Raw genomic sequence first — 22,831 nt, 5'->3', positions numbered from 1 at the left:
GCCCCCCCCACGCCTCCCGACAATGAGATTTGATTGTCCTCTGACCTCCGTTTTTTGTCTGAATTGAAGTCAGACGTTCTTCTCTTTGCTGCCCTCTGTTTAATGTGTATTTACTCCTCTTCTTTCAGGCGTGCTGTTGAACTTTTTTATTCAATAGTTTGGCTGTGGTATATCTAGGTGGTTGTGTGTGTTTATGTGTAGGTTGTGTTACCTGTTTGGGGTTTGTTGAGAGTCTTCAATTTGTAGTTTAATAAGTTATATCACTAAATTTGGAAAAAATCAGCCTTTTTCTACCCAACTTTCTGCCCCACTTTCCTATCATTCTGGAAATCCTATTTTCATAATTGTTGGGTCACTTGGTGCTGTCCCACAGGAGGCTGCTCAGGTTCTGTTCATTTTTTTCAGTCCCTTTCTCTGTTTTAGTTTTGATAATTTTGATCTATGATTATTTTGAGTTATCTTATTTCACTGACCTCACTCCTAATTGGCAGTTTCCAATCTGCTGTTAAGGCCATCTACTGAATTCTTTATTTCAGATTGTACTTTTTAGTTCTAGAATTTCTATTTGCTTCTCACTTAATGTAAATAATTTAAATTTAATTTAGCTTGTAATTTTATTAAAAATTTAAAATTCCACTTTTCTGGTGAGCTTCTTCATCTTGTTCACTCTTTTCCTTTCACACTGTGTTCCTCTTTCCCTTTGTCCCTGAAAATACTTATAATGACTGTTATAGTAATTGTTATAAAATTCTTGTCTGCTAATTCTAATATCTGTGTATCTATGGACCTGTTTCTATTGGTTGATTTTTTTTTTTTGGCTGATTTTTTTTTTTTTATTATGGATGACATTTTTCTGCTGCTTCATATGTCTGGCAAATTTTTTTTCATTTTATTTTATTTATTTATTTGACAGACAGAGATCACAAGTAGGCAGAAAGGCAGGCAGAGAGAGAGAGAGGAAGGGAAGCAGGTTCCCTGCTGAGCAGAGAGCCCAATGCGGGGCTAGATCCCAGGACCCTGGAATCATGACCTGAGCCGAAGGCAGAGGCTTTAACCCACTGAGCCACCCAGGTGCCCCTGTCTGGCAAATTTTTGTGGGGTTTTCTTTTTTCTTGTTTTTTTTTTTTTTTTTTTTTTTTTTTAAGAGTCATTTATTTATTAGAGGGAGCATGTGGGTCAGTGGGAGAGGGGCAGAGGGAGAGGAAGCCACTCCCCTCTGAGTGTAGAGCCTACAGCCTGAGCCCACAACCCAAGCCAAAAGCAAGAGTCAGTTTCTTTTTTTTTTTTTTTTTTTTTTTTTTTTCTAAAGATTTTATTTATTTATTTGACAGAGAGAGATCACAAGTAGACGGAGAGGCAGGCAGAGAGAGAGAGAGGGAAGCAGGCTCCCTGCTGAGCAGAGAGCCCGATGCGGGACTCGATCCCAGGACCCTGAGATCATGACCTGAGCCGAAGGCAGCGGCTTAACCCACTGAGCCACCCAGGCGCCCCAAGAGTCAGTTTCTTAACTGACTAAGCCACCTAGGCACTCCTGTCTGACAATTTTTAATATGTCATTCATTCTGGAGGATATATTTCAGGAAGTCTTGGTATTGTTGAGTGTTGAGTTTTGTTCTGACAGGAAGTTAAATCACTGGAAGATTCTCTTGATTGTCTCAGGCTTGGTTTTAGACTTTTCTAGAGTATAATTTGGTGTGTTCTTTACTCAATTTGTGATTTTTTTTTTTAAACTCTTTTTGGTGTGTCCTTCCGGAACATCAGTTGAATGCCAGAGGTACTGAGAGCTTTGTCATCTCTGGATGTACTGGAACTTCGGTGTCTGTTAGTACTGTTTGACATCTGGTATCTCCATTCACCTCTTTATCCCCAGAAGCCATTCTTGTTAGCCTCATGGAATTTTATCCTGCATGCAAGCAACCCAGCCCTTTGCAAGTACTTAATAAGAACATTTATTTACACAGACTTGTACACCTTCCCTCATACATCTTCTTCCTCTCTAGAACACTGTTGGGCAAATTCCAGCTCACTAATTTCCCATTTAGAAACCGTTGTGCTTCAAAGTTCACATATCTAGAGCAGAATACAGTATTTCCTTTTTAAATTCTCTCTTCCTTCTCTGCTCCTGTGCTCTGTAGGTGACAAAACCCCACTACCTAATCTCTCTTTGACACCTTCTTCTCTTTCAAATCCCTTTGACCACAAGCTCAAGTCAATTTGTCTTTGTCTTTCCCCTGTTTATCACCATGGCAACAATCTTAATTTCTCAATTGTCCTCAATTTTATGGTATCACAGCACTTTGCTAATACTACCAGTAGAACTTATTTTTTTATTATAATACGGTGCCCAGCATTCAATAAATAATTGTTAATGTATGAAGGAATGAATGGGTATTGTGTTTGTATCTGCCTGACCTGCTAGACAGTCTGTTCCTTTTGAGCAGGAACAATAAAATATAGGGCATGTAATCAGGTATTTAATAACTGTTTACTGAGTGAATAATGACATTATAAAGTTATTAAGTTTTTTTGCATAAACACATTAGGTCATTGGGAGTTAATATGTTATGTCTTCATGTCATGTTCAGTTCTTCCCAATTTACCTTAAACCTATTTTTTGGGAAGACAAGGCAGGAAAAGTCTATATGCAATTATGCTGAAATAGTGGACCATCTTATATGCAAGACCATTTAGTTTTCTTTAAGCAACAAGAACAATAAAAGCAAGAAATATTTGTACAGTCACAATTTTTAGTTTTGCAGATGTTCTCAGTTCTTAAAAGGCTGAGAAGTACATTTAATGAATTAATAGGAATAAACAAACATAATTGTGGACATTTGTGCTATGCCAGAGATGTAAAATTTATTGTATGATCATCAAGAAGCTCCTCAGTTTCCAGAAAGATACCAGCCAACACTGGAAACAGAATTCCCAAAGCACCCAAAGAAAGATAAACTTTAATATGGAGGAAATGAAAAACCTTGGGAAGCCAATAGCATCCACCTATTCAAATTGCCCTTGATCACTAATATCTACCACATGGCCAGTCTCTTGGTTTCTTTTTGAGCCAGGGTTGGCAGGGATAACGTCATCCTTGTTCCAACTTGGAAAGCAGAGGCAGTTAGTTGCAGGTACAGAGACAGGTGAATGCTAAAGCTTCTGGGTTGATTCTTTCAAAGTCAGGCACGGAGCAAAGCATCCATCATTCAGCAGCAGCTTGAGATGCAGGGCTCACAGGAGGGCTGAGTGAAGGTCGTGAGGTTGATGGTCTCCAGGCCTGGGGTGGGGTGGCAGGAGTTGAGCAGGAAGCAGGTGGGCACACAGGGCTGAGGAATGTGGCAGGGTGGGGGGCAGTTGTCACAGCAGGTTGGCTCCAGTAACCAAGTGGTGTGAGGGCAGGTGCTGGGCAGGCAGACTCCGCACCGGCAGCATTTGTCAGAGGAGCAGATGGTGGTGGCGGGGCCGGTGGGGACGCTGCAGCAGCAGGGAACACAGCAAGCCATGGTGTTGGGAATCTGTGTTTTTAATTGATTTGCTTGCAACGACAGATGAGGCTTCTAAGGTGTGAATGTCTCCTCTTGCTTTGAGGCTCTTATATACCCTCCCCAGTGGGTGTTGGTCCAACCAGAAGGCTTCTTTCCTGGTTCTTGTTTATATTAGTGTACCCATTATCCTTTGATTGGTTTGACATTTAGATGCTTGTAAAGAGTCTCTATTCTCCTAATTAACATTTATTTGAATTCCTTGCTAAATCTGAACTGATTACTCTTGCTATTTGTGACTGGAACACAAGCTTTATGACGTATCACCAAAAGCTTCTGCTATTACAATTCCAACACCAGACTTTCTGGAGAATATTGCACAATAGTATACCTGTAGTTTGTAGGTCTTATCTCTAGTGATGGTTTAGTGTTTATTCTCTTTGCCTCTGTCTGTATCAATTGCCCTGATGATGTATTCTTGTTTGGAAAAGTTGAACTTAAGTTTAGTAACTTTCTTTTAGCTTTGGGACTTTAAAAAAATTACTTAATTTTTTGTTGAGATATAATCGACATGGAACATTGTATTAAATGTTGGGACTTTCAAAGATCGTACTTACATTAATATGGAGAAATACGCTATTGAGAAACATGGCAAACTTTTAAAAGACACCTATTATTCCATTTTTGACTCTAAATATTATATATTTAAAAATTTGGACAAAATAGGAAAGTATAAAGAAAAATTGCTCATATTCTTATCATCAAGAGATATTCTCTATGAATATTTGTATATATGCCTCTAGTCATTTTCCTATACATTTATTATTATGTTATTGGAATCATACCTACTTTTCCGTAACTTGCCTTTTGCTTAAACATATATATTTTCATTATCTTGTATTCTTAAATATATTTGATAATGTTATTCTTAGGGTATCCTAGTATGCAGCATATAGTTACACATCTAAGTTACTTAAAAATCTCATATGATTAGGTTATTTGCAAGGTGGTAATTGTGGCAGTAGTAACAACTGTGGATAGAAATCTTTATGTACATTTCTGACCATTTTAGGAACAGACTTGTCGGGTAGAATTATTGGAACAATATTTTAAGGCCTTTGATATTCATTGCCATACTGCCCTTCAGAACAGTTCTTTTTGTCTCTATTTATGTATTCCCACTAGCCGTATTTGAGAGTTGCTATTTCCCTATACTTTTTGATGGATATTTTATTTTAAAAGTGTTTTGCCAACTTAGTGGGTAAAAATGAAATTTCATTATTGTTGTATTTGTATTCCTTTTATAATGCGTTAAGTTGAGACATTCCTTCATATGTGTATTGGTTATTTATCTCTCTATTGAGAAATGGCTTGCTTTGTTTCCTTCATTAACTGCTAAGTGTGGGGAAAGTTGAATTTGTAGCTTATATCTACATCCTAAGTAAAAGAATAATTCAAGACCACACTACTAATATTCACATGAAATTACTAACAGTAGAAAATGAAGATAAGGGTCTAAGTTAATCTGTATATATTTTATTTTATTTTATTTTATTTTCCAGTGTAGTGCATTTTCTCCCCAAATCAGTTGTTTCTGTGGTAGGAAGGACCTGGACTCTTTAGTTCCAGTACACTGTTTAGGCTTTAGATATGGTTCAGTGTTTAAGAGGGAACACACAGTAGGTTTCTGTGCAGGATCATCCCGAACTTCACACTATTCTGCTCAACTTTGACTCACTCATACTTCAAGCCATGATTCTTCTCACTTGCTCCCCACCTCTTCCTTTAAGTATACCTGTGTATCTGTGCATGATGGGGGAGCACGTCTATATGGTTTTCCTGGATGGCATGTAGATTCAAAAGGACCATATTAGGAGTCAGAAAGCTCTTTACTAATCCCAGTCCTGCTCATAGTCTTCCTTGTTATGGTAAGTCATTCACATTCTAGAGCTTCATCCTTTCTCCTTTGCAAGATAAGAATCATAATATCTACATTCTTCTACTTGGAAGATTATTTTCCATAGACAATCATAAAGTGCTACACAAAGATAATCATTATCCAAGTAAGTTGCAGATCAAATTCGAAGTAAGGAAAAGGGGAAATAACCAGTCTAAAGAAAAAAAAAACATAGCTGCAGACAAATAGAAGAGGAACCCTGTAGGAAACAGCAAGCATTTATTTGAAGGTTCATACCTACAATTAAAACAGCTGGCACATAAATTAATAAAATTTAAATTTAAGAAAGTACTCTATGACTCGGGAAAAAAGGATTTGTAATCTCTGCTGGTGTCCCTGGACTTCAACCAGATTTATCTTTGAGTGAATACCTGCCAAATTGCTCATTCTTTTACTTAGGACTGACTAACATTTTCAGTATTTTAAAAATAATTTAATAGACATTTATTGAGCAGTTCCCACGTGCTAAGCACTGTGATAAATTTTAGATACCTAACCGTGAACAAAATAGACTTCATTCTTGCTCTTGTGGAACTTGGAGTTTGATGGAAGGTTTACCATGCACATATTATTTTAAGTTGCTGTTATTATACATTATGATAGGAAGGGTTCTAAGAGCATAAACATTAAAAGCAGAAGGAAATTATTTTAACATACTAAGAAAAACAGTATAGGGAGGTTTTCAGACTCTCACAGAATTTCATGGCAGAAAGAGATCACTCTCTTATTTAGAATGTGGTGTTACTTTGAGTTAAGCTTATAAAGATAAAGAAATTATTACTGTTCTGTGTAGAATGTTATGTTTTCATAATTATAAATATTTAAAGTTATAGATTAGAAGCAGTTGTAAAGTAATACGTTTATGATAGTAAACTCATCTCTTTTATTGAAAAGACTTGTGGTGCTTTATTAAATTTTTTTTCTTTGCCAGGGTCTAAGAGACCTGGGAATAACTCTCCTTTGTTCATAAATTAGGACAGTGAATCCTAGAGCGGTGAGGTAATTTGCCTTAGATGGCCTGGTGACTGACTTGTTATAAACTAAATATAGGACCTGTTGAGATTGAGATACCTTTTTGTGGTTTAACATGCAAGTTTAAAGTATGTGTCAGAGATACTAAACATTTTATTTTAAGAAACAAAATTCACCTTTTTCCTTTAAGCAAATGCAGGAAAAACGTGGTGATTCTGATTAGATGGTAGATTTTCAAATTGCTGAAAACCTGCATACATGTACACATGCACCTGCGCACACACACAAGTACTTGCCCAGTTTTATTTTTTTATTTTTATTTTTTTTAAAGATTTTATTTATTTGACAGAGAGAGATCACAAGTAGACAGAGAGGCAGGCAGAGAGAGAGAGAGAGGGAAGCAGGCTCCCTGCTGAGCAGAGAGCCCGATGCGGGACTTGATCCCAGGACCCTGAGATCATGACCTGAGCCGAAGGCAGCGGCTTAACCCACTGAGCCACCCAGGCGCCCACTTGCCCAGTTTTAATTATACCATCTATAGTCAGTGGAGGTGTGGGGAAGGAGAAAATTCTTCCTCTACCCTCGAAGGTCTTCCAGTTGGCCTAAGAATTAAATTTACATGAGAGAGATTAACAGGAGAAAACACCAAAGTTTTATTATGTGCTCATGGAAGGCCAATAATGAAATTGAGACCTAAAGAAATGACTAAGGTGGGCAAAGAGACAATACGTGAGAAATTGGCAGGTCAAAAAAAACCTTAACTTTGGGAACTTCAAATAGTAAGGAATTGTAAATGGAATTTGGGCTATGGTAGTAAATTAGGAGCAAGTAAAAGGTAGCAAGGTTTGTTTATATACATCCTTCTCAGCTTTACATTTCTTATCTCTGGTAATGATGAGGGTGTGTCTTTATCTCCTAATACAGGGAGGGTACCTTTCACAATGGAGATTATTACCTGCTTTCACAGGGACAAAGGAGGATCTGGATGTCCTTGCATAGGCTGTCTCTGAAGTAATTTTTATTTAAAATAATCAGTATAAAAAATTAGTATGCCAGAGTGGCACATCTTGGGGTAGCCTGCCCTTGGCCCTACAGGGTTATCTGTGACAGTGAAGACCTAAATCAAAGGTTGATAATAAAAAGAAACAAAATAGGATTGTTAGTTTCTTGCTTCAAATCTCTCTTTGCTTGGAGGTTTCAGTCTTAAAACCCTTTGCTTAGGGAGCCCCAACCTCAGGGTCTTTGCATTTCTTCTCTTCTCCTCCCCTCACTTCTTCTCCCTATCTTCAGTGGACTCAATCCATGACTTAGTAAGCTGCTGTTGTGTCTGGAACAGCATCTCCCCTCCTCTCCTGCCTTGTCATCTAATTTTTAGCCTGGATAGCTCAGAGGCTTTCCATAACTATCCCTCACCCTGACACTGAATCACCAGATCTGGGTTTTAGTTCCTCTGTGTGCTTGCATGCCATGCTGCTCACATCAGTCACAGCAGGATCCACATGGCATTACAAATATATTCATATGCTCATGTAAAACACATGTATTGTGATTACAATAACTGGTTTGTCTTAGGGTTCCTGGGTGGCTCAGTTGATCGAGGATCCGACTCTTGGTTTTGGCTCATGTCATGATCTCCTGGGTCATGAGATTGTATATTGGGCTCTATGCTCAGTAGGGTGTCTGCTTGAAGGTTCTCTTCCTCTGCCCCTCACCCCGCTCTCTCTCTAAAATAAACAAATACATTTTTTAAAAGATTGTATTTATTTCCGGAGGGGGGTGGTGGTAGAGAGTGAGAGCACAAGCAGGGGGAGCAGCAGGCTCCCTGCTGAGTTAGGAGCTCAATGTGGGACTTGATCCCAGGACACTGGGATTATGACCTGACCTGAAGGCAGACACGTAATTGACTGAGCCACCCAAGCACCCCAAATTAAAAAAAAAAAAAAAGACAGCTTGTCTGCCTCCCTCATCAGATTTGAGAGAAACTTGAGAACACTCCAGGTAATAACATTTCTTTTATCTTTACAATCCTAACACAGATATGATGTCTGGCACAGGGGAAGCACTCATGAAATACTGGCCAAGTGAATGAATGAATGGACTAAATTCCTTGTTGGTATTATTGTAGCCTGAATCCATGTACCCCATGGCTGCTAAGTTCTGTTCATTCAAACCACTAATAAGCCTGTGAGATTGTCTGAGAAATCCCTCTCTGAGGAGACTAAGAGCATTGAGAAACATATTTATTTAAAGGCTTTTATTTCTTCCCTTCCTTGCCCTGCCTTTTTCTTTTTTGCCTTTATTCTTTTGGTTTTCGCTCAATGCTTTTCATATTTTGAGTTGTGCCTTTGTATATGAATGACACATATATACATTACACATGCATATGTATACTTTGTGATATGTGTAATATATGAATTATATATGTATTCTCTCTCTAAGGCTGGGTAAAGGATAATCTCAAGATAAAAGTAAGTAGATTGGTAAAAACAAAATGAAGTCATAGATTAAATCATGTTTATTTTTTGTATTTTGTTTCTTTTTAAAGATTTTATTTGTTTATTTGACAGGCAGAGCACAAGCAGGGAGAGGGGCGGAGGGAGAGGGAGAAGCAGGCTCCCTACTAAGCAAGGAGCCAGATACTGGATTGGATCCCAGGACCCTGGAACCAAAGGCAGATGCTTAACCAATTGAACCACCCAGATGCCCCATTAAATCATATTTAATCAAGCCTTAGCTCTAGTTCTCAGCTCATTGCCTGGAAAGTTTTGACATTCTGTTGATTTGAATTTCTGTGCCAAGGATGGTGGCAAGTAGAGATATAGTGCCCTGCTTTTTAGAGTTGGCCACTTAAGTTCTCTTTAAGGGAAAATGAAGTTGAAATTGGTAGACCCATTAAATGACCCAGATCTTAGAACTGAATACCTGCCACTTTTAATCTGTGAGCCAATAGATCCTTTTCTGTTATAATTGGATGTGATGATTTTGTTAAAGATTCTTACATTTTTTATTTCTCTTGCATTTTTGAAGTTGATGTCATAACTGTTCACTCAGCTTCTGGCTGTTGGTATTGGAGGCTCTGTCATATGGTAGAAAGAATTGGGCTTTAAAATCAGACATACAAGGAGCTGAATTCTGGATTTCTTACTAAGTAACTTTGAGAGTGTTGAATAATTCTTAAAGCTTCATTTTTCTCATCTATGAGTGATGTTTTAAGGATTATGTGAGTTACTATGATTTACCTAGCAAAGTGTAGGGAAATAAATATTGGCTCACCTCCAAATTATATGTGGCTGAGGAAAAGGAGAGAACATAAAAGATAACCAATTTGAAGTTAACAAGCCTAGGAAGCTAGCTAGTTCCAAGCATTCTTCTAATAGATTATTTCTTTTAATAAAATAATCATCTTATCTTTACCTTTTTTAAAAAAATTAGACATATACCCAAAACTCTGACATACACAAACAACAAACCTTGCCAGAGAAATAGTTTATTGGAAAACCCATCATGAATTTGTTTTCTCTAAGAAAATATCCAGTATAAGAAATGGGATCCACAAAGCAACATGACCAGAAAATACAGCCAAGCTCTTAGAGAATTCATTAGTATTTTGATAATAGATGATATTCACCTGCCCAAATGAATGAAATGGTTACTCAGCCAAATAATCATAAAAAAGGTCTCAATTTTTCTTTCTGTTAAAATGAAAGGTAGATTTTCATATCTGGGCCATCTGGTCTGCCTCAACATCTGATAAACTGCTGAGGCAAGTGAATACTGAATGGACAGCTTCTGGGTTTTTCATTGTCAGGCACGGAGCAAAGCATCCATCATTCAGCAGCAGCTTGAGATGCAGGGCTCACAGGAGGGCTGAGTGAAGGTCGTGAGGTTGATGGTCTCCAGGCCTGGGGTGGGGTGGCAGGAGTTGAGCAGGAAGCAGGTGGGCACACAGGGCTGAGGAATGTGGCAGGGTGGGGGGCAGTTGTCACAGCAGGTTGGCTCCAGTAACCAAGTGGTGTGAGGGCAGGTGCTGGGCAGGCAGACTCCGCACCGGCAGCATTTGTCAGAGGAGCAGATGGTGGTGGCGGGGCCGGTGGGGACGCTGCAGCAGCAGGGAACACAGCAAGCCATGGTGTTGGGAATCTGTGTTTTTAATTGATTTGCTTGCAACGACAGATGAGGCTTCTAAGGTGTGAATGTCTCCTCTTGCTTTGAGGCTCTTATATACCCTCCCCAGTGGGTGTTGGTCCAACCAGAAGGCTTCCTCTCATTTTTGTTTATCCCACTCCTCTTCACTAAGATTCTCTAATCAGTTTGGTATTTACTTGTCCATTAAGAGTCCTGCCCTTATTAAGGTAAATCATGTTTTTGACTCACTGACTTGTCATTTTTGTCATAAGATGATTACATTTTATTTTCTCAGGGTCCTGGAATGCCAAACCTTATATGAATTATGGATAATCAGTCTGAGAGGCAATTTATCTATAGTTTCAGAGGCTATATTCTTTTCCTTGTTTTTCCCCCTTAATTTAAAATAATTGCATAACATGATACAATTTTTAATTACTAATTTTAGTACATATAACTCAAATGGTTAATTGGACCATCCTCTCAATAAAGTCAACAGGGACATGGCTACTTCTAGATGAACGTTGCATATGGCTGTATGCATCTCAGACATATTTACTTTATTTATTGAGGCTATAATTCAGGTTCTGTTGAGTAAGTAGGGTAGAGCCAGAATGGAATAAGATGAAACTCCTTTTCATTATTTTTAATCTATTCCAAGTTTCTGAAATTTGTATTACTATTTTTTTTTTTTTAGCATTCTTTACTCAAAGTTATGTCAAAATGTAAATTCACTGGGAAGAAAGATCCACCCAAGTTGCTGGCTTTTGTAAAATGTACTGTTAAAAGAAAATTCACCTCATCTTTATTCATTTTTCAAATGAATGCTCTACTAAATTTAAAATAAGTTGAAACAAGGACTAAAAGGAGTAGTCACAAGATTCACAAAATGACAGTGGGTTCTGGAAGTTGATCTGATCCAATGTGATTTAGAACTATAGAAATCCTTTCTTCATGGACTTATTTCCTATTGTGCATATTTATTTGTTTTCATATCTTGGATCTTCAATTACGTTGTAAATTCCTTTGAGGAATGCCTTCTAAAGCATTCCTCACCTCACTTGGCCTTGGTTTGCCAGAGTCTAGGTTGGCAGATGAGGAAGTTGGACTGAATAATCTCCAGGGTGTAATATCCTGATTCCAGCATCTTCCCTTTGTTTAGCACGAAACTATTCAGGTATTAGAATCTAAAGTACATAATTTGTTGGATGGCAAGTTGTTGAGGAAACACAAAGTACACATTCTTTGGTGGGCTGTATCTGAGGGGACGTTACTGAAAACCAACTTGGCCTCTTTAAAAGTGAAGAAATCTGGTTGAAACAATCAGCAGAAAATACTAAATGTCATTGGTAAATAAGCTTCATGCATTTTATTGGAAGAAAAACTCATTAGTGAAGGTGGCTTGATTTTTGCTTGAATATTGATATGTGTCACAAAGCTTATCAAATAAAAATGAAGGTTAGCGCCTTCTAGGTACTTTGCATCTTTGTGTGATCATCCATTGCAATGTCCTTCCCCAACTCTCTACTTCTCAAATCCTGCTTATTCCTCAAGTATCAGCTCAAATATCTTCTTCATGGCAACCTTTAGGTGGTTCTTCTAGATGTTTTCATTCTTTGCTTTCACAAAGTATGCTGCCTATCTTTTCATGTAAACCTCATTTCAGTCTGTTATATATTATGGCTCATCATTTTTATCTGTCTTCCTCACTCCAATGCAAACTCTCTGAAAGTGGGAATTATGACTTCACTTCCTTTGTCTCTGTCAAGTACCTAGGTCAGAGTAGGCATTTGATAAATGTGTTTTGAATTGGATTAAATTGCAGATTAGAATGAAAAAGGTATGTATTTATTTTTAGAATATCCCCTAATAATAATAATAATACTTTAGATAAGCAGAATGATTCATTTCATTTCTGAAGTGCTTTTACACTTGTCAAAACGATTTTACATTTAAAACTTCACCTAAATGAGTAAAAAAAAAAAATATGGCTCAGCTCAGTTTTTGGGGTTTCTTCTGTATGTGGATATTTAATTGCCAGTTTCTCAGAATCTTTAAAAGGAGAAACGTGATGTAGTTACTTAAAGAGGCAGGGAAATATTAAAATTAAAAGTAAGAGTTGACCTTGGAATTTAAAATGATTTTAATCTTAGGGTTTAATATATTTGACCATTTAGGCAATTTTCTTCAAGTATGTACATATCCTTGTGAGGCTTCCTTTTGCCTGTGAGATTTATGCTGATGTCATCAGATGGTGTCATTCTGCTGGACGTATTTATAGGTTTATGATATGCACACATGTGTCAAGAGTTGTTTGGTAATTATAGCATTAAACACGAGACAGCACGTGGTTTGGGCACAGTGGTGTTTATTTAGTTTTAAAGTGAGGAGGTCCATGACAGTGTTTATTTGACTTCTCACTGGAAATCATTCAAAATGTAGAACAGTTCTGCAAAACTGAAGGCACAGGGTCAGAACATTTTCTTCCACAGCTTTTAATTAAAGACCATTTGCTGAGTGGCCCTTAATGACTATCGTTGTCCCTTGGGGCAGTGTGGGCAAGCTCTTGGACCTATCTTTGGCTAGCAGCCTGGTGCTTCACACTCACCGGGCTGGACACAGGTTGTGACAGAGATCCCGCTCAGGTGTGGAGGAGGGTGGCTGCTGTTGAGCAGCCAGCATGATGGAACATAGGAGTCAGGCTCACAGCAGGGTGCGGAGCAGGTGTCGCAGCAGGCGGGCTGGAGGAGGCTGATCTCATGTGGGCAGGTGCTGGGCAGGTCGACTCCATGTTGACAGCACAGGTCAGAGGAGCAGATGGTGGTGGCAGGACCCTCGGGGATGCTGCAGCAGCCTTGGAGACCAGACTCACAGCAAGACATTTTGTTGCAAAGGAAGATATTCTACAGAGTTGTTTTCTGAGTCTTTTATATGGAGCTGTCTCAGGGAACACAGCTTCTGTCCATCATAAAGTTTCCCTGTTGTTGTTTGTATAATCCCGTACAAATAACTCACTAACTTCTTATTTATCAGCTGTGGGATGAGCTCTCCTTCAGTTTTATTTGGTTGTGTTGCTACATTTCAAACGTGCTTCCTGTTTCTGTTTCAAAATGGTATCAGTGTAGGTTCTCTACTTACTCAATCACGGGCAAATATGTCACTGTCTTTTCTAACTTTCCTCTTTTTTACCAACCAGAATTTGTTCTTAAAAAGGATCACTGCTGAGTGTAAAGAATCAAGAGTGATTTCCCTAGAAAGTAAGAAATGATCCTTCTTAAAATGTGTGTTCTGGATATATTTGGGAAGTCAAAACCTCTGGGATTTTTTTCCTGCCACATTCACCTTGCTATCTTCTCATGGATTTGAGGGAATAAATGAGTAATCAGAAATAAAAAAAAAAATCATCTTCATTGGGAAGTTCAGAGCCTGCTAGATGATTTTCTGTATTGATCCACTACATTGTCTGTGTATGCAATTATGTATAAATAAGCTCTCAAAGGGCATTGTTTTTTATTTTTAACCAGGAGCCTGAACATATTAAAAATAGGTCCTGGGGCACCTGGGTGGCTCAGTGGATTGAGCCTCTGCCTTTGGCTCAGGTCATGATCTCGGGGTCCTGGGATCAAGCCCCGCATCGGGCTCTCTGCTCAGCAGTCAGCCTGCTTCCTCCTGTCTCTGCCTGCCTCTCTGCCTACTTGTGATCTCTCTCTCTCTGTCAAATAAATAAAAAATTTAAAAAAAAAATAGGTCCATAAGACTATATATGGTCTGAAAAATGAGCTTTCCTCTCTTTGCAAAACACCAAACTTTTCAGAAAAGCCAAACTGCTGACCTGCCTATTTCATTTTTCAAAACTACTGCCAAAGCTGGTAGTCACCTCCCATCAAACTTTTAGAAAAGTCCTTCCACTTTAATTCAAGGTAATATTAAGATGTCATGGCCAAAGCTAGTACATAACTACAGTAAAGGACACTGGTAAGCAAATTTATTCATTATAAATCAAATATTTATTCAATCTGTAATACATTCTGAAAACTGTAGGAGAGAGAGAAAAATAGAAGGCATGGTGCCTGCCCTCCAAGAGTACCAACTCTGATGGAAAAGGCTAGATATTCCTTTGCATATGATTCAAACAATGTATAATTAAGTACAAGACAAGGTAATGGAAGGAGTGCTGGAGCTAGGTTTGAATCCAAATTATAAATTACATGTTGTGAGACCTAGATCAAGTTATTTGGGCTTCAGTTTTCTCAACTACAAATTTGGGAAAAATAGTAATATATACCTACTATAGTCTTACTTCAAGAATTAAATAAAGATGACATGAGAATTGCTTATGCAAATCATTCAGCCTTGCGTGTGACACTGTCAGGTCATTTCGGTGCAATTCTCCGGATAGGCACTGTGAGAATGTCCACAGGAGGAAATACAGTGGAAAGGCTCAGTGATCAGAGATGCCTGCAGGGTTTGGAATAAGTCGTTTTGATTAGACAATGTTTAGAAAAGAGGTAAGTGTCTTTGGGGCAAGGAAAACAATGACTTCTTCCATGTTCTGCCCCTATGCTGCCCCTGTCCCTGGTAGAGTTGGCCAGGCCTTCTTGGGCCTTGATTGCAACCCTTATCTATCCATAAAACTTGGCTGCAGTTTTTGCACATGTGTTGGTTCTTTTTTTTTTTTTTAAAGATTTTATTTATTTGACAGACAAAGATCACGAGTAGGCAGAGAGGCAGACAGAGAGAGAGGAGGACGCAGGCTCCCCGCCAAGAAGAGAGCCCGATGCAGGGCTTGATCCCAGGACCCTGGGACCACGACCTGAGCTGAAGGCAGAGGCTTTAACCCACTGAGCCACCCAGGCGCCCCTACATGTTGGTTCTTAACTAGAATGTAATCTCCTTCAAAGCAGAGACTATGTCTTATTTTTCCTGGTTTCTGTAGTACCTAACCGTAGGGCCTGGATCATGGGATGGAGTTTTGGGGGTGGAACACATGGAAGGAATGGTTGAGGAAGGAAGGTTGGAAAATAATGATAACTGACATTTATGATGTAAATACTTCTGTATCAAGTTTAGTTGGGAAAACCTCACACAAAGTATTTCAACAGAGAGAATTTTAAGTTAGGGGATTGGTTAAATAGTTATTGGAGGACTGAAAAAGCCAAAAAGGAAAACTGAGGTAACAAACACAAGAAGCAGGCTACCAGCCTTAGGGTGGGGACTGGGAAGAAGAGGTTGGGAGCAACTGAACCCAGATGCTTGGCAGAGTGGCCCTACAGAGCTGGGCACAGATCCCGGGGGCTGCCCAACTGGTACTCTTGCCTCAGAAGCTCAGGGGAGAGGCCCTGTGGGGCCAGAGTGTGGGCCTTCATGGGTGGGAGTCACCCCCTTGCTGGTATAGGTGTTTCTGAGGGGGTGCAGTGATGCTATTTTTGGAGCATCATGGAAAGAAGCTGGAGACTAGAATCTACTGTGGCTGCCTGATAAAGGACTGGATGCTGGGGCAATAAGACCTTCTCTTCCTTGGGCCTTACAGGCTCTTTCTAGTGCCCTCCATTGGTGGAATCTACTAGAAAGTCAGGCAAAGGAGATTAAGAGTCCTCACCCCAAGCATCACAGAGTATAAGAAGATGGACCTGGAGGTCGACAGTTGGTACACACTATTCTAAAGGCTGTACATGTTTTAATTTTAATCTTGACTACAGTTTTAGAAGGTATATATTTTTTTGTAAAAACTTTTTTTTATTAACATATAATGTATTATTTGTTTCAGGGGTACAGGATTGTGATTCATCAGTCTTACATAATTCACAGCATCCCCATAGCAATATCCTCCCCAGTGTCCATCACCCTGCCACCCTATCCCTTCCACTCTCCTTTCCTCCAGCAACCCTCAGTTTGTTTCCTGAGATTAAGAGTTTCTTATGGTTTGTCTCCCTCTGGTTTCATCTTGTTTCATTTTTCCCTCCCTTCCCCTATGATTGAGTCTTGTTTATCAAATTCTTCATATCAGTGAGATCATATGACAATTGTCTTTCTCTGATTGACTTATTTTGCGTAGCATAATACCCTCTAGTTCCATCCTCATCGTGGCAAATGGCAGGATTTCATTTTTTGATGGTTGCATAATATTCCATTATATATATGTATGTATTTTTATACATATATATATATCCCATCTTTTTTATATGTTCTGTCATCTGTTGATGGACATCTAGGCTCTTTCCATAGTTTGGCTATTGTGGACATCACTGCTATACACATGGGGTGTACATGCCCTTTGGATCACTACCTTTGTATCTTTGTGGTAAATACCCAGTAATGCAATTACTGGGTCGCAGGGTAGGTCTATTTTCAACTTTTGAGGCACCTCCATACTGTTTTCTGGAGCAGCTGCACCAGCTTGCATTCCCACCAACAGTGTAGGAGGGTTCCCCTTTCTCTGCATCCTTGCCAACATCTGTCCTTTCCTGACTTGTTAATTTTAGCCGTGCTGACTGGTGTAAAGTGGTATCTCACTGTGGTTTTGATTTGTATTTCCCTAATGCTGAGTGATGTTGAGCACTTTTTCATGTGTCTGTTGGCTGTCTGAATGTCTTCTTTGCAGAAATATCTGCTCATGTCCTTTGCCCATTTCTTGATTGGATTACTTGTTCTTTGGGTGTTGAGATTGGTAAGTTCCTTATAGATTTTGGATACTAATCCTTTATCTGATAGGTCATTTGCAAATATCTTCTCCCATTCTGTTGGTTATCTTTTGATTTTGTTGATTGTTTCCTTTGCTGTGCAAAAGCTTTTGATTTTGATGAAGTCCCTATAGTTGATTTTTGCCCTTGCTCCCCTTGCCTTTGGTGATGTTTCTAGGAAAAACTTGCTTTGGCTGAGGTTGAAGAGGTTGGTGCCTATGTTCTCCTCAAGGATTTTGATGGATTCCTGCCTCACATTGAGGTCTTTCATCCATTTTGAGTCTGTTCTTGTGTGTGGTGTAAGGAAATGTTCCAGTTTCATTCTTCTGCATGTGGCTGTCCAATTTTCCCAACACCATTTGTTGAAGAGCTGGTCTTTTTTTCCATTGGAAATTCTTTGGAGGTATATACTTTAAAAAATGTTTTTAAATTGCAATATAGCTGACACACAATTTTACATTGGTTTCAGGTGTACAACATAGCGATTGGACAGATCTGTACATTGTGCTGTGCTCAACACAGTGTGGCCACCATCTGTCACCATCCAACACTATTGCAATACCATTGACTGTATTCCCTGTGTTGTACTTTTCATTCCCATAATTTATTCATTACATAACTGGAAGCCTGTATCCCCCACTCCCCTTTACCCCCTTTGCCCATCCCCTACCCCCTTCACTCTGGAAACCACCAGTTCTCTCTATTTATACATACTTTTCAAAAATCACCTCTTTATTCTTGAATAATTCTAGACTTACACAAAGTTTGCAGATAGTACAGCATTCCTATCTACCCCTCACTCAATTTCCCTTAATGATAATACCTTAACAATGCCGTTGTGCATATGTTGAAACTAAGAAACCAACATTGGTACATTGCTGTTAATTAAACTTCAGATGTTATTCAGATATCACTAGTTTTTCCATTAGTTTTTCCATTACTGTCTTTTTTCTGTTCCAGCATCCAACCCGAGATCCCAAAATACATTTAGTCATCACATCTCCTTAGTCTCCTCTGGTCAGGGACAATCTTTTCTCAGTCTTTCCTAGTTTTTCATGACCTGCACAGTTCTGTGGTATATTGTTATGTAGGTTACAAACTATTTTTAATCTTATTTGACAGTTGAGGAACCTGAGGCAGAGAGGAGTTAAATGAGATGACCAAAGGACACATAGCTAGTAAGTGTTAGAGATATGATTTAAAAGCAAGACAGTCTGGTTGCAGAGACAACTCTCTTGACTGTCATATAGGGGACATTGCTCTGATAAGTGTAGGTTACACATTGCCCCAGGACTAGTAGCAGGTAAAAGTCACTGGAATTGACTATATCAGGTTATTGGGGGTCTTAAAAGCCACATTGAAGAATTTAGCTTTGATTCAGTAAAAAAATAAAATTAAAAAAAATTTTGAGTTATCCTAGAGTTTTGAGCAATTCAATTTAGCCAATATTTATAATAGGAATAGAAGCTTGGTCTCACAGAGGTATAGTTTGGATGAAGGGAGAGGCATGGGATTATTGAACCAAGGTTAACTAGGAGGCTGTGATCAGGGGTCTGGTGATCTGTGCCTAAATTAGGCTAGAATCAGTGAAGATGGAAAGAAAGGTCTGGAGGCCAGGATAAATTTGAAAGAAAAATGATATGACTTGGTTTTCTGTTCTCTTATCATGGATAAACAATTACTAACTTTACAGATAGTTTGTTTTTGCATTGAACTGGGTTATTGAAACTCATCAGAAAATAAAAAATGTGTTTGAGTTGCCAAACATTCCATATTTCAGTGCGGGCTTAATGACTCAGTCCATGTTTTTCCTGTGCTGAGGTTGCTAATCACTGTTGAATGTCTGACTTTAAAAAAAAGATGATTTGTTTTCACCTTAGAACCTAAACAGCTTTTCCTAGACTCACTGTATATACTCATTTTGTCTTAAACTGTAATCACCCCAGAAAGAGTGAGTTACTATATACAACCAGATATATAATTTAGGGGGATAATTGAAAATGTGTTGTTAAGTGGCATATACTTTCTCCTAGATAAAGAGAGCCACGTGTAATCCTATCTGTCTTGAACATGGTGCTGTTTGCAAAGGAGGTGTGTGCTTTGGTATAGTGGAAAGAGAAGCGGTTTTTGGATTCAGGTTTGATCCCCTGCGGCGCTTACTATTTGTGTAACTTTGGGAGCCTCAGTTTTCTCTCCTGTAAGAGAATGATGGTAGTTATCTGTCTGTGTTTTTTTGTTAGAAATGAAATAATTCCCATGAAGCATAAATTAGAATGCCTGGTAGATATTCACCAAATGTTAGCTATAATGAATGAAAGTAGCAAAAGTGATAAAGTGGGGTGGAGTTGGTTAGTGGCATAGAATACTTTTACTTAAAATGCTTCTGGACGATCTAGAGCCATAGAATTTTAAAGCTGAAAGTGTCCTAGAGAGCTTCTGGTCAACCAACCCTTTTAATTGATTTAAGATGCACAGAGCTCCAGTGACCAGCTCAGGGCCGCAGAGGCAGCTCAAGCGCAGAGCCACAACTTTCCTGGGTTCCATCTGGGGCATTTTTAACTAGAGCCAAGGGTCTTTGATTGCCTAAAGGTCCACAGAGGTAGTACTGGGACACTCAGACTTATTTTCAGTATTAAAAATAAAGTCTAAATATTTATCCCTTACAAGCATGTATGAAAATGTCAGACTGATTTGCTTTTGACTAAAAAAAAGAGGTAACTTGGGTATATTAATCCTAAAATTCTCACTGATGCTTATAAATGTATTTTGAACAAACATGAAGGAAGCAATGAATTATTTTACAAAGGTACATGGGAAAAATAATGTTTTTCTAGAAATAAGGGGGTGCCTTTTGGTGAGGAAGCTGGGAATCCTTGTGTGGCAATAATGGCAAGTGTCTCTCACCACCCAGAGTGGGGCTGTCAACACTTTGGGTTGTTTGATTCTCACAATAATCCTGAAACATAAGCAGGGATAAGAGTATCATTTCTGCTATGATAATAAGGAGACTTAGGCTGAGAGGAAGTACATAGCCCAAAGTTCTAAGGCAAGTCCAAGAAAATATATGAGATTACAGTTTGGGTATTTTCTGTAAAAATCTTGCACACTTGGAATTTTACAGGACAACTATGGAGATGAATTAATGGTCATCACCAAAGTTAATTGTTCTAAGAGGAACTGTGTGTTTTCGCTTCCAGAATTGTGTGCCTGTTTCTTGTGTTTGGAGAATACTGCACTACAGTCTGATATTTTTAGTTCATTTTAACAACATGATATTATGACACTTGGACTAATAAACTTCTAAGGAGAATTCTGACTTACATAAACCAAGCCTCATTTGAGGGATCAAGGAATAACCAATAAATGCTAATATTCAGAATTGATTTTTCTAGAAGATAGCATATATGAAGAAATGGGTATTTGGTCTTCCCCAAATTACATTGCATTTTGAGCTTGGATGGTTATAACTAATGGAATCAAAATTATTTCTACAAAGTGGCCAGTTTGTTTAGTCACCTAGGGAATAAAGAAAAATCAATTTCAGGGTCAGTGGAAATTAAAATGAATAAAGCATTTAAAAAACCTATTAATCTCCAGGTTCCAGGATAGGGCTTGGCATAGTGGTTGTCTTAAAAAAATACCTATTGAGTAAAAAGATCCTATAAGATGACCTAGTGAATTTTTCACTTTTCAACCCATGACAAAGAGCCAGTATCTAATTTTTCAATGATTCCACCACACATGCTCTCCTTCTGCTGAGATAAATCTTGGATATGATGAATTGCTGTTCAGGTTTAGGTAGGCATTCCACTTTCCCTGAGAGGAAACACGAGAATAAATCATCACAAAGCAACATTTGCTAAGCCAGAATAAAGTTTATTAAGGAATAGTCAAAATAGTTATTTCTCAAAGAGCCATGAAATGGCCTAAAAGACAGAAAGAAGGTCTTTAACTCCACTCAAATCAGGAGAGAAGAAGTTGAGTGAATTCATGAAAACATGGCCCAGGGACTTGGGATTGATTTAGCCTGATGTAGGTGGTAGCAGGGGTTGAAGGTCAGATGAGCCCCACATCACTGACCTATGCAGAGATAGGGTTGCTTAGCAGGGCTCACACGGGCTCTGACAGCCAGGCTGCACGTAGGTGGTCAGGTTGATCCCACTCATTCCAGGAGTTGGGTAGGAAGAATTGAGCAGCCAGCAAGTGGGCACATAGGTGTCAGGCTCACAGCAGGGTGGGGGACAGGTGTCGCAGCAGGTGGGCTGGAGGAGGCTGATGTCATGAGGGCAGGTGCTGGGCAGGCAGACTCCACACCGGCAGCATTTGTCAGAGGAGCAGATGGTGGTGGCGGGGCCGGTGGGGACGCTGCAGCAGCAGGGAACACAGCAAGCCATGGTATCAGGAGTTGGGTTTTTGTTGGGTTGAGAAGAGAAGTCTGTTGGTGTCTCAGTGCTTCTCTCTTCTGCCTTGGCTCTTTTATACTCACCTCCCTGGGCGTCAGCCTATTACCACGATTTTTTTTCCGTGTTTCAGTTTATAGCTATCACCATTAAAACCGTCTAATTACTTAAGTGTTTATTACCTGAGACACATTCTTTACCTTATAAAAGGGGTTTAGGTTGTTTTGTTGTCAAATTAGGACTCTTCATGTTGGCTCTTTGTCACTTTAAGGACACTTCATTTCAGTCTTCAAAGGCACCGAGTCATTAACCTCTAATCATTATACATCATTAGTGATGGTCTGGTATGCTAGGTATCTGCAAATCATCTCCACATTTCTTTTGTCTGTTTTTCAGATAAGGAGATAAGTAGGCTTTTTGATTGCCTGTCTTCCAGCAACCAAAGATTCTATGGGATAATCCAGGTCTTCTGGCTGAAAAAGCGCTAAGGGTCTTAGATTTATTCTTCATGGCTCCGACAAGCTGAATTAAGATGAACAGTTGGGATCTGTAGAGAAGGAGATTCTGATTCTGTGTAAAGAAACACTTCCTTAGCTGTAAAAATCATTTGCTTTTCATTCCCTCCATGCGTGCCATGAACAATAACTTGTCAGGGACAGGCAGATGAGAGTCAGGAATTGTACAGTGACAGATGCCCTTTAAAACTCCATCCAACAATGTTATGAACTAGGATTATTCGTAACCCAAAGAACAGTCATATGGGGCCATTTAGAGACTAAACAGTATTTCATAAAATGAGTTCCATGAACACATGTTTGAAGCAACCATTAAAGGGTTCTCTGGTAAATACATATGGGAAATAGAGTTCTTCATTGGTGGACCTTCCAGAGCCTTTAATATGCAAAAATGCTCTGTGACTTTCCAATAAAGAGATGTAACATGTATTTTTCTCCAAACTTGCTTGGCCATGGAATCATTTTGTTTGTTTCCATAAGTTAGCTTCATAAGTTAGTGTTCTATGGAGCACACTTGGGAGATTTCAAAGTCACATCTAAACTACTATAGCCTTAGTGATCGTATTATTTAATTAAATAAAGGTATAAATCTTACTGTGATGTTTTAGAATTGCTTTGGAGTAGGAAAAGTACCAAACTAGTAAACCTTCAGGAAATATTTTACTTTGAAAGTCTTTTTTTTTTTTTTTTATTTGTCAGAGAG

General features: G+C 38.9%; 2 protein-coding genes and 1 pseudogene across 2 annotated transcripts; all 3 read right to left on the bottom strand.

The window, feature by feature from the left end:
* Positions 1-9,757: 9,757 nt before the first annotated feature.
* Positions 9,758-10,582, bottom strand: LOC125087434 (keratin-associated protein 3-3). Its single transcript, XM_047707756.1, has one exon. It carries the CDS (start codon positions 10,534-10,536, stop codon positions 10,240-10,242), a length of 297 nt encoding a protein of 98 aa, XP_047563712.1. The 5' UTR covers positions 10,537-10,582; the 3' UTR covers positions 9,758-10,239.
* A 2,482-nt stretch (positions 10,583-13,064) lies between these two features.
* LOC125086675 (keratin-associated protein 3-1-like) lies at positions 13,065-13,415 on the bottom strand (annotated as a pseudogene).
* A 7,667-nt stretch (positions 13,416-21,082) lies between these two features.
* On the bottom strand, positions 21,083-21,645 carry LOC125087740 (keratin-associated protein 3-1). Its single transcript, XM_047708382.1, has one exon. It carries the CDS (start codon positions 21,605-21,607, stop codon positions 21,314-21,316), a length of 294 nt encoding a protein of 97 aa, XP_047564338.1. The 5' UTR covers positions 21,608-21,645; the 3' UTR covers positions 21,083-21,313.
* Between the last annotated feature and the right edge of the window lie 1,186 nt (positions 21,646-22,831).

The sequence above is a fragment of the Lutra lutra genome, chromosome 16, assembly GCF_902655055.1.
Source record: "Lutra lutra chromosome 16, mLutLut1.2, whole genome shotgun sequence".
Lineage (NCBI taxonomy): Eukaryota > Metazoa > Chordata > Mammalia > Carnivora > Mustelidae > Lutra > Lutra lutra.
The sequence above is the reverse complement of the archived record's forward strand: the minus strand, read 5'-3'. Positions and strand labels throughout refer to the sequence as shown.